Below are 12,352 nucleotides of genomic sequence, written 5' to 3' on the forward strand. Positions count from 1 at the left end.
CATCCCTTATACAATACTAATTACCTTAAATCAAAGTCCCAAAACTTTTACCTTAACCAACATGAAAATTATAAATTTAACAATGTTTTGAATGGGTTTATATATAGATAATACATTAAATATTTTTCTTTCACTTTTGTGTATAAATTTATATAATAACAACATATCAAATATAAAATCAAAACAATTACTTATATTATGTTGAGTTAGACCTATTATAAGAGATGAAGATAATTTCTTTTTGTCAAAATTAAATTATGAATTTTAAAAGGTCTCACAAATAAAAGTTATAAAAATTTATAAAAATTTATTCAATTATTTATAACGATTCTTAAAAATCAATAGATTTAATGTATTTCTTTAAATCGATACCCAATTGAAACCAGCATACAATGTGAATGTGAAGAAGCAAATAGAGATATAGTTTTAAATAATTATATAAAAATATTTAAGAAGAAATGAAAAATGAAAAAAAAAAACAAAAAGAAACGTCGGTATCTCGACCCAATCCAATCCGACCCACATGTATGGATATCCAAGTATTAGAAGATGGGGCAGAAAATGAAAAATAGAAAAAAAAGGAAAAACATAAAGCAAGAAAGCAAGTAGCGATAGACACATGGTTCATAGACACAGACGTAATAGACGAATAGATAAAAAGCAGAGGACAGGGAGAGCTACTCTCCCTTCATTTGCCAATGCTTCGCTACATTTTGTAACGTTCAAACTTTCATACTTCAAATCCTCTCTCTTCTTTTTCCCCCAATATTATGATTCTCTGCTGAATAAAGCTTCTTCACTTTTCTCTTCTCCTTTTTCTCATTTCTTCTTTCCCTCTGCTGCTGTAACTGCCTTTTTCTTTCTCTACTAAACCAGTTGAAAAGAGAGGCTGCCCGAGAGTGAAGACATGGTCCTTGGAGCTAACAGCGTCGTTTGGATGGGCGGCGAAGAGGAAGAAGAAGATGCGATTTCTTCTTGGACGCGGAACAACAACAACGACGGTAACGCCAATAATGAATTTGAGACTAAAGAGGACGACTTGTCTATGTCTGCTGCTTCTCTTTCCTCCTTCAAATCCATGCTGGATGCTGATTGGTACATTAGCCCGGCTATGAACCAGGACCTTCAGATCAGAGAACTTGGTTTTTGCTCCAACCAGGTGGATAACAGTCTCCTTCTTCACCACCAGATTGATTCCTCTGCTTCATGTTCTCCCTCCCAGGCCTTCACGCTTGACCCTTCCCAGTCTCACCCTTTGTTGCCTCCTAAATCTTGCTTCTCTTCTCTCCTCAATGTTTCCTGCCACAACCCTTTTGATAATGCCTTTGATTTCGCCTCCGAACCGGCTTTTCTCGCTCAGTTTCAGCCGAATCCCACCCCGAATTTGATGGCTTTCCCCCAGACTCAAATGGGTACTCCTGAGTTCAGTTCGAGCTCTGAGTTTCAAGGTACGAGATTGTTCGCAGGAACTGAAAATGCTTCTCCTTTGAGCGGTGGGTTTAGTGCTGGTGGTTTCGACGGGTCAGGGAATGTCCCGTTTGTGAACAGAGCAAAGACTTTGAAGCCCCTTGAAGTTTTCCCTTCAGTTGGTTCTCAACCAACTTTGTTTCAGAAGCGAGCAGCCATGCGGCAGGGCTCTAGTGGGTCTGATAAATTGGGGAATTTGGATGTCTCAGGGCTGAGATTTGGAGGGGAAGCATCAGATGGAAAGAGGAAGAGACATGGGGAATTGGATATTGAGGAAGCCAGCATCGATGTGTCGGGTCTGAATTATGATTCTGATGACAGGAATGGTGATTGCAAACTGGAGGAGACTGTGAACAATGGTGGTTGCAACTCAAATGCAACCAGTACAGTTACTGGTGGTGGAGACCAGAAAGGGAAGAAAAAAGGGATGCCAGCAAAAAATCTGATGGCGGAGAGACGGAGGAGGAAGAAGCTCAACGATAGGCTTTACATGCTTAGGTCTGTGGTGCCCAAGATTAGCAAGGTATATCATCTTGAAAATCGCAACGAAATAATTATTATAGTGATCTTGCTATTTGGTCATTTGGGTTTATTTAGAATCTTGAAATGTGTCATTTGGTCTTTGACTCTTGAATTGAATGCTATGCCTCACCTATTTTATATTGACAGTTTGAGAACATGCATTTACTTATTTTTAGTATTTGCCCCTTTTCTTTTAATATTACTTGTCCGTTGAGTGATTCTGATTGTAATTGTTTCGGGGTGATTTTAGTTTATTAGTTAGACAAAAGACATATTTTCTTGGTATTCTTTTAATTGAAACTGGTATTGTTGGCGGCTGCTCATTGTGGTTATCGTGTCATAGATGGATAGGGCTTCAATACTTGGGGACGCCATTGATTATTTGAAGGAGCTTCTGCGAAAGATTAATGATCTCCATACTGAACTTGAATCCACTCCACATGGCTCTTTGATGCCACCATCTACAAGTATCCACCCATTGACTCCGACCCCACCTACCCTTCCATGTCGTGTGAAGGAAGAACTATGCCCCAGCTCTTTGCCGAGCTCTAAAAGCCAACCCGCAAAGGTTTAACTTTTGGACCTAAAGTTTATAGTTTGCTTTCTTTTCTCTTTCTTTTTTTTTCCCAATTATTTGCTTGGTTTGCATAGTTTCTATAAGAAACTGATGTTTTTCAAGTCTTTTGCCTATTAGGCAAAAAATTTGACATGCTCAATAAAATTGAAAATTTCAAGGCTGAAAGGCGCAAAACATGGATGCCAGTTTGTTCTATTCTGAGAGACTTACATGATATCAACAAGACAAATAAGCTAAACATTATTGTACTTTTTCTAATTTGACCATGAACTGGTAGAAATTTAAATTATTTATGTTTAATGTTGATTTTCGAGAGTTAATAGTGTGCCCTGTTAAACCTTTTAACATGTACTTGCAAATCAATAGGGTTTAATGTTCATCCATTTATATAGATCAAACATCTGCTCATCAAACTTGTTAAGTTTTAAATTTGTTGATTGACATAATCATGAAAATTAGAAAAACTATATATTGTATTAATATGATAGACTGAGGAAGCTGAAGTTTTAATTTTTGGGCTTCTATTCTTGTTTTTGTTCTTTTTTTTTTTTTTTTTTTTTTTTTTTGGCCCTTATATTATTAGTTAAATGATATTACAACAGAGAAGTAATCATTGAACATGCATATCTTGCTCCAAATCCCTGTTGCTAACAAGCATAGTTCATGACTCTGTGCAATCCATAGTCTTAGTCAAACATCTTTGATTTGATTAACGAATAACTGGAGCTATTTGTTATTTCCCCAAAGTTTCAATGATCTATATGCATTTGGATAGACATATTCCAGAAACTTTCACCAGGTTGTGAATGTGACTCTTTTTCCCTAAATGTTTTGAGCAACAACTCAAGTAGCTCCTAGTTTTCTAATTTTTGTTTCTGCAATTTCCAGGTGGAGGTTAGGGTAAGGGAAGGAAGGGCTGTCAACATTCACATGTTTTGTGCTCGCAGGCCAGGTCTCTTGCTCTCCACTATGAGAGCTCTAGACAACCTTGGATTGGATATACAACAAGCTGTAATTAGCTGTTTCAATGGGTTTGCACTGGATGTGTTCCGAGCTGAGGTACTCTTCTTCTCTTCTTGTCTTCATCTGCTTCTGTTGATTTCCATTTAAAGATCAACTTTGATACGTGTGTCTATCCAACTGATTATGTATGCTCTCCTCATATGATTGCGACTAACATCTAACAATTTTAATGAATTTTGTTTCTTTCCAAGCCAAGCCAAGCCAATTCCGATGCAAAACCCAAAGCCCTAAATAGAGTTCTTTCTTGTGTTTTTAACTCTTGCAACAACAAAGTAATGGTCCTTTATGGAAGAAACTATGTTGTTTTCTTTGTATCTTTGTTAGTGTTAGTTTAGGTAAAAGGCAAGTTCAATTAATGTTATAGACCATGATCCGGAAACTCCTGAGAACTCTCTTCTTATTGTCCTGTTGTGTAGTATTCTGACTACATGTACTATTTTGCACATGGGTTGATGTAATTGAATCATGGTTTATAGTGGGACCTATGCTAGGCAATGCATTGATACACTTTTTCCCCCTTTTCTGTTGTTACATTTTTAAAGCCCTCCACCGGCCTCCTGATCTGAAGGCTAAATTAATGCTAATGGTTAATGATTGTTGATCGTAGATCATTAAAAGAATTTGAAAATGTGGAAGCTGAAAGCTGTGAAATAAAATCATCTCAACTGTAATTGTGGAAAGCATTACGAAGTTTTGATGTGTTAATTAAGCATGCATGGGCTTGTCATTCATATGTTTTGATGGAGAGATTGATTGTTGGTTAATTGGTTTATTTGTTCAACAGCAATGCAGGGAAGGGCAAGAATTAATGGCTGAGCAAATCAAAGCAGTACTTCTTGATTCAGCTGGTTTCCATGGGATAATGTGACTTGGATAGCTTGTCTTGGGGTAGTTTATAAACTCAGTTTGCTGCAGCATCCCATTGGTGAAGGACCCATTTCAAGCAGAACATTTGTAGGTGGCGCAAGCAAAGCATCTTTAGCTGATAATGTTAATTACTTAGTGTTTATTTGAGAAGTACAACATTCTGATTTGCAGTTTTTATTTAGTAATTTCAGCTTTTTTAAATAAAAATATCTCCTTATTTTATACCTCTTTTTAGTTTTTCCTTTTCTGTCATATTTGTTGCTGCTGTCCAGGGGATGAACAGTAGGCAAGTAAGCAACGGCTCTTTCCATGGGCTGAATTCTTTTCTTGATATTTTCATGAGCTTTACTAAAACCCCATAGATGCAAATCCTAGCTACATAAGGCTTAACAACATTTCCCTCCTTCAAAAGTTAGTTATTTAGGGTTTAAATTAAAAGCTCCACCTTGTCAACCGCCATGGCTTGCACAATTGATTTCCACCTCCTTGACGAAGGTTTTGGCGGCAAAATGAACAAGTGATGCTGCATCTGCCGTGATGGCATCCTCTGAAATGATCCACTGTGCCTTTGATGGACGACCCCAACAAATCACCTCCGGTTGACCCACCCTACAATGGCGAGATTGCAGTCCAGAACTGTATGTTAAGAGAAGGTCTAAAACTAAGTTTCAAAAGATAGATTACATTGAAGAAGACCACAAAGTAAGCAGAAGAAGCTGCTTCAAGCTGTCCCTGATGAAATCATTAACAAGAAATCCAAGTAAAACCAAAACTAATATTAAAAAATGAAAAGCAAATAACTACCTTTTTTGGGTTCTATTTTGTTTTTGTTTTTGTTTTTGTTTTCTTTCTTTTTACTGTGTTGTTTCTTTAGGTTCAAAGAAGTTACAAGCTTTACCAGGAATGAAATCTGATTTATTGATATTCTTTGCTTGCTTATTATGTGTGGATTGGAAGTGGATTACGTACGTGGAATAGGAAAATGAAAGTGATATTGGGTTAAGATTTGTGTTTTTCTCATGTTTTCTGATCTTGGATAACTCCAGAATCTGGTTTTCAGCCATGATTTGTGTATCAAATAGTTAGAATATTCTTATTACAGCTAAACCGAGTATATATTTTAGTTATCATCATTATTAGAATCTGTCTGAAATAACACATACGACTTTACTTTTCTGCTTCAAATCCAAACTATATTATATCATCAAAGAAGTTATACGTAGTTACACAGCAAGTAAAAGGTCTGTTATATACATCGCATATTTCAATATAAATATGTCCAGTCCTGAATCCTGATAGCTGAAAAGGATCCTGGCGACATGGTCACTTGTTTCTAATACACTCCCCTTTGATACTCTCGGCTACAGAATTCTCCGCCCAAATCATCACACGCCTCAGCACAGAAAACCCTGCATTTACATATGGAAATGAAACAGCTTTCATAACTTAATTTGTATAAAGAAATAGAATACGAGATTTGGGCAACAGTTTGTTGGGAAAGTAATTAATACGTTTTGGCATCATTGTATTCCAGATATTCTCTGTCCATCAACTCTGTTGTGGTCCTCGGGGAGTTGTTTCTGGCCTCCGGTTGTAGCTTCACTTCAGGGTATATGTCTGCCCGGCATGCATCTCCACCGATTGTCTCACACGCCTCTGCTGGAAACACACTGCATAAATGCATGCCCCACGAGCCCAAATTAGTTAAAAGCTTTCGTGTCAAACGAAACAACACAACTTTAAACTAGAAAAAAAAGACTTACGAGAGCATAGAGCTGTAGTCAACCATTGAAGGGTCGTAGGTGGTGGCGGTTGCTTTGATTGAAAGGCCGCGCCGAGAGGGAGGAATGGAGCTGCCAAGCCTTGGGGAGAAGGCTTTGGAGGGTGAGAGATTAGGAATAAGGGGTGGTGCAATGCTGAGAGTTGCTGTTGCTGTTGCTGCTGCTGACTGCATTTTGGAGTATTTCGTTGTATAATGGATTATATCAAATTAAAAAGTGTTAAGTGAGCTTGTGAGAGATGCTAATGAATTTATAGAGAAGGGGTGGGTTGGAAATTATAGTATAAAGCAAAGATATTTGCCACTCAATCTAGATAAGGGATCTTTTTTATCCGATACCTCGTTGTGAGTTTATGAGGGACAAAAAGCTCGACTGTGCTGGAGATATTTATGAAGCTTTTAAGATATTTCCACGAGTCTAATCCATGCAGGATAAAAATATCTGGTTTAGCTTTTGTCATGTTTCGGAGGTTTCACAATGATTGACACGACATGACACGAGTGCCGATTGAAGGAAACACTAGTGCTGATACTAATTAGAGGTTTTATATATGCATTAATCATTTGTTTTTTAGGTCGAAAGGTCTGCAATGTTATTGGATCCATGGGGTTGTACTTTAAATCCTTTTTAATCCAAACAACATTTCCTCTTAGAGTCGTGGAAGATATAATTGCATGTTATTATAAAAAAAAATGTTAGATTATACAGCGGCATTCCAATTGATTAAGACGATAATAATGTCCCAAGATTCCCAACTGAAACACACAAGTTCAATCTGATTCAAAGTTGGAAAACAAGAAGTGGAGATTGAATTGGTCTATTGACGTGTGACTATTAAATCTCGTAATTTTTATATAATTAAAACATTAGACACTGTTTTGACATCACAGAATAAGTGTAATCATTAGAAAGAGTAATAATTTATTAGATGCGTTTAGTTAACAGAATATAATTATTTTATAATTTTCTATAGCATATTTGGTAATATAAATTGTGATTACATAGTTAAATAATTTATATTGTTAAAATGTTAGTACAATAAAAATTTCTAAATAAGTAATAAAAATTCAAAATAAAATTAGATCATCACATGTAATATATTAGTACAAGGAAGTAGTCGATGATACGACTATAAAAAATAACACGATATGATCTAAACTTATTTTTTATGCTACACAGGTATGATTTTAATAATATGGAGAAAAAAAATAGGACAACAAATATTCTTTCAACCACATTCTAAAGTTTTTAATATTTCAAATTAAAGAGTTCATAACCTATCTTTAGTGCTTGTATTTGACTCGATTCTCTCAAACTGTATTGTACCCTTCGATATAATGCAGAAAAAACGTTTTGTTTTTGTATTTGCATAATTAATATTTTCCACACGATATTTAGGTTCATGATGTAAACAATCTATAATTTTAATTATATAAACTTAATTTAGACAAAGACTTATGTTATATTATAACTATTTTCATAATATATAAATCGATAAAAATAATATAATAAAATTTATAATACATATAACATTTATAAAAAAGATAGTGACTTTCAAAGAGATAATGACCAAATTATGATTGTTATTTGGATTTCTGGAGAGATCAAAATATATTTCTCAAAATATTTCATCACTCATGAGTTCCAGAAGAATGATGACATAAACGTTTATCAAATTCATTCAAGTGATCATTTGAATAGTCAGTATTCAGTGTTGAAATAGGTAAAAATATAAGAAATTATGTGATTTTGTCATGAATGGAGTAAATACATGATGTAATTTTTTTCCTTTAATCGAGGTTTTGTCCCACTAGGTTTTATTGATAAGATTTTTAATGAGGCAACATGTTACAGGTGTTATATAACGACCCAAATTTTACTGTTACCGAAAAATGTATTTTTTGGGTCACCATTTTTAAAAAATAAATTCTTAAATATTTATTAAAAATATTTATGAAGTTAATCAAGTGGTTAAGTAGGCTTTAATTAAGTGAATTTAGCTTAATTAAGAGTAAGTAGGAAAAAAGACTAAATTGAATAAAGTGTGAAAGTTTAATTATAGATTAAAAGAAAATAAAAAGGACCACAGTGGAAATTATGCTATTTTTGTTAAGTGAGGCGGCAAATGCATAAAAATCTTTGATTTTATGCATAAATATGTATATTAAATTATTATTATTTATTATTATGGTTTTATATTTGATATTTATTAATGTTATTTTTATTAAATTGATAGTATATTATGAAATAAATTAAAGTAAAGACAAATGTATGGTAATAAAAATATATATGTGTAATAAATTAAATACATACATTTGTAATACAATTCTATAATTACTTATAATATAATAAATTATTATTATATTATATTATTATAATATATATAAAGTAAAGTAAATGAAATAAAAGAAAAGAAACAAAAGATGGAAAAGAGAACAACAACAAACGAAACAGAGAAGAAAAGAAGGAAAGAAAGGGAAATTAGGGATTTCAAGGTTTCAAATTCAATTGGTAAGTTAATTTAGTCAATTTTCTTGTAATTTTGATGTTTTTAGAATCCTAAAACAAAGTACTACTTGATTTAAGTGGAAAATTTGAAAGTTAGTGGATTTTTAAATGTCATTCATGTTGAATTAATGGAAGTGTTAGGGGTTAAATTGATACAATTTCAAGTTAGAAGTGAAATAAGGATTGAATTGTAAAATAAATCATAAGTTTTGAATAGTAGGAACTAAATTGAAAGAATTTCAAAATTATGGTTTTATGGTGAAATTAGAGAGTTGAAATTAGTCTAAAGTGAAAATTGAATGAAAATATTAAGCTAAAGGTGAAGAATAAAAGTTAGTCTCGGTTTACTGACTAAATTGGAATTTAGACAAAAGTTGAATAAATATTTAAAATATCAATGTGAAATTTAATGGTAGTGTATTGATAATTTTTAATTGTTATAATTTCCGTAGTTAACATTATTCCGGAAGACCTCGGCTAAGAAAGGAAAAGACAAAGCCAACGAAGGTTAGCTCGGAAATTACGGTTTGTATTTCTATTGTGGTAACCTGAATTAGGGCCTAATCGGAATAGTGTTTTCAGGACCATAAAATCCGAGATAGAAATAATTATTTTATGATTATTTTGAGGTCTATGATATGATTGCATGATTGTGTGAAAATTTCGTGAAGAAATTTTATGCATAAAGTGCTTAATTTGAAGTTAGGGACTAAATTGAATAAGTTGCAAAACTTGCATTCTAGAAGTTTCTAGTATGAAATTACTTTGAAATATTAATTAGGAGGTCTTAAATAGGAATTTGACCAATTTCTAAGTTTATGGACAAAAATTGGACATGGATGGAATTTTTGAAAGTTTAGTAAGGAAGGGCATTTTGGTCATTTGGATATTAAATGAAATAAAATGGGAAAAATAACACAAAAATGATCATCTTCTCCATAAGTTGCTGCTGAATTTTGCTCTCCACCATAACTAGGGTTTCAACACTTTTAAGCATTGATTATAAGTGATTTATATGCCCATTTTTAATATTCTTTACATTTTTGAAATCCTCGTAGCTCGGTTTACCTATTTCTACTAATATTTTGAGCTAGGGTTTATATTTAAATTTTTATCCATGGATGATATGTATGAATTTTGATGTTTTATGGTAGAATATGAAGTTTGAGATTGTGTTAAACAACTTTTGCTAAGTGATTTTTCGTAAAAACGAGTAAAATGATATAATCGGTAAAAATACCTAATATTCATAAGTACATGTTAGAATGTGAATTTGATGTTGCTATAAAAGGGAAAAATGATCAGCATGACATAAAACATAAGAAAATAGGATGAGGTTTAATTTACGAGCCTTGGGGTAAAAGTGTAAATATGTGAAGTTTAGGGCAAAATGATAATTTTGCCAAAGTTAAATACTAGGGCTATTTTGATGAATGTGTGTATTAAATAAATTAATTTGGTATTATAGATCAAGAGAAAAGAGATTCGAGTCGAGATCGGGGGAAAAATAAAGTTTACGAGGAATTGGCTCGACTATTCTCATTTTGTATCGAGGTAAGTTCATATGTAAATATTGTAATATAACCGTTATTTTAAATCATTTAATGCTATTTATAAGATATTATGATTGTTATCATGCAATTCTATGCTTTGTGGTCATTGTTAGACAACATGCAAAAATTTTATGAATTATGTGAAAAATGTGAAAGACTATCGAAGTATCGTCATTGGTATTCCAAGGAGAATGGTAAAGGAGTACGAACGAGGAAAGTCCCGTTGAACCTTAGGAATAGATTCGGATATTTGGGCATCCGAACTCGTTGAGTTGAGTCCGAGTTCACTTGTGGATGCGAACATCTAACTCGTTGAGTTGAGTCCGAGTTCGTGAAATGTAACTAGGCATCCGAACTCGTTGATTTGAGTCCGAGTTCGCTTATGGGCGGGTTACATGGTAGCTTGGCTGTAATACCCCATACCCGTACCTGAGACCGGGAAAGGATACGAGATATTACCGAGATTTTCAGAATAATTTCAATTAATTTATATTATTTAGTATTCATATTCATGTTTCATGTATCATCCTTTTCAAATATTCAATTCAAACATCATATAAAATATGATACAATATTTAAATTGTCATATTTACATGCTCATTCAAGATATACGAACCTATCTGACTAAATTGCAGAAATACCAAGATTTAAGGGCATATTGGTAATTTACCATTTTCCCAAATTTCACCCAATCTTAAATTGATAATTTCATTCAATATATTAATTTAGATAATAAAACAATCCATTCCCTTCAATTTAGTCATCTTTGACATTTTTACAAAATTACCCCCTAAAGTTTTACTTTTATTCAATTTAGTCCATGAGCTTAAAACATGCAAATTAGCCATGCTAATTGAATATTCATATATATTTTCCTCCTCCTCCACTCCATTTCACATCCTTAATGTATATATCATGCTTACAAGTAACGTTATCAATAATTTCACTATTAACTTATATGTATATTCAAAGTTATCCATCTGTGTCATAGTCGCTAAATTATTTATATCTGGAGCTATGAAACTCAAAATTAAGATCCGCTAATTTTCCCTGAAACTAGAATCATATATCTTCTTACCATAAAATTTTCAGAATTTTTGGTTTAGCCAATAAGTACAGTTTATTCTTTAAATTTTCCTCTGATCTGCTGTCTAACCGTTCTGACCCTTCTTCACTAAAAATTAATTATCTCCTTGTACAGAATTTGAATGATGTTTCCATTTATATCTCTTGAAAATATACTCTTTCAGGATTCTAAACATATAAATTTAATCCCCTAATTATTTTTATCCATTTTTTTATGATTTTCCAAAGTCAGAACAGGGGAACCTGAAATCATTCTGACATTGTCTCACAAAAGTTATTGTATCTCATGATTTACAACTCCATTGCTTACATAATTTCTTTTATAAAAAATTAGACTTAATAAGCTTTAATTTCATATTTTATTCATCCTCTAATTCGATTTCTACAATTTTTGGTAATTTTTCAAAGTTAAGCTACTGCTGCTGCCCAAAACAGTTTTAGTGCAAAATGTTGACTTCTATTTTACCCCAAATTTTACAATTCATACAATTCAGTCCTTGCTCAATTAACCCCTCAAATAAGATAATTTTCTCAATTAATACTTTTTCTAGACATTATAAGTTATTTCATAACTATTGAAATTTAGAATTTCCACATGAAACTCTAACTTCAAACTCTTTTACAATTAGGTCCCAAACATTCACTTTCTATTCAATTCTTTCTATAAAATCAGAATATAAACAATTTAAAGCTCTAATTCCATGCTAAATCATCATATACTTCCAGAACTCATCCATAAAAACTTCAAAAATTAGACATGGAATCAAAAACTAATGAAATATTAAGTTGGACCCAATTGTAAAAGTCCAAAAACATAAAAATTTCAAGGAGAAAGCAAGAATTAAACTTACATGAAGCTAGAGTATGAAAACCAGCTTGAACCCTCCTCCATGGCTGTTTTTCAGCTTATGAATATGTAGAGGGATGAAGAGAATTCTAGATATTCCAATTTAGTCCCATTTTTATTT

The 12,352-nt window shown here is 32.8% G+C and overlaps 2 protein-coding genes across 2 annotated transcripts; one reads left to right on the forward strand and one right to left on the reverse strand.

Annotated features, from left to right (window-relative positions):
- Positions 1-569: 569 nt before the first annotated feature.
- LOC108474031 (transcription factor ICE1) lies at positions 570-4,663 on the forward strand. Its single transcript, XM_017775906.2, has 4 exons — positions 570-1,990; positions 2,333-2,557; positions 3,455-3,625; positions 4,374-4,663. The coding sequence occupies exons 1-4, from the start codon at positions 908-910 to the stop codon at positions 4,455-4,457; spliced, it is 1,563 nt and encodes a 520-aa protein (XP_017631395.1). The 5' UTR covers positions 570-907; the 3' UTR covers positions 4,458-4,663.
- Positions 4,664-5,622: 959 nt separating this feature from the next.
- LOC108472997 (light-regulated protein 1, chloroplastic) lies at positions 5,623-6,490 on the reverse strand. The gene is made up of 3 exons (XM_017774567.2): positions 6,220-6,490; positions 5,968-6,126; positions 5,623-5,865 (listed from the first exon to the last, which is right to left on the reverse strand). Exons 1-3 carry the CDS (start codon positions 6,408-6,410, stop codon positions 5,790-5,792), a joined length of 426 nt encoding a protein of 141 aa, XP_017630056.1. The 5' UTR covers positions 6,411-6,490; the 3' UTR covers positions 5,623-5,789.
- Positions 6,491-12,352: the final 5,862 nt, after the last annotated feature.

Source organism: Gossypium arboreum, chromosome 11 (genome assembly GCF_025698485.1).
Source record: "Gossypium arboreum isolate Shixiya-1 chromosome 11, ASM2569848v2, whole genome shotgun sequence".
Taxonomy (NCBI): domain Eukaryota; kingdom Viridiplantae; phylum Streptophyta; class Magnoliopsida; order Malvales; family Malvaceae; genus Gossypium; species Gossypium arboreum.

Bases quoted from the DNA above. Each gene is read 5' to 3' on its own strand.
- LOC108472997 (XM_017774567.2), bottom strand. From the start codon at position 6,410: ATGCAGTCAGCAGCAGCAACAGCAACAGCAACTCTCAGCATTGCACCA. The intron at 6,127-6,219 runs GTAAGTCTTTTT...GCATTTATGCAG, and splicing joins GACTACAGCTCTATGCTCTC to TGTGTTTCCAGCAGAGGCGT. The intron at 5,866-5,967 runs GTATTAATTACT...ATGTAAATGCAG, and splicing joins GAATACAATGATGCCAAAAC to GGTTTTCTGTGCTGAGGCGT.
- LOC108474031 (XM_017775906.2), top strand. From the start codon at position 908: ATGGTCCTTGGAGCTAACAGCGTCGTTTGGATGGGCGGCGAAGAGGAA. The intron at 1,991-2,332 runs GTATATCATCTT...ATCGTGTCATAG, and splicing joins TGGTGCCCAAGATTAGCAAG to ATGGATAGGGCTTCAATACT. The intron at 2,558-3,454 runs GTTTAACTTTTG...TGCAATTTCCAG, and splicing joins CTAAAAGCCAACCCGCAAAG to GTGGAGGTTAGGGTAAGGGA.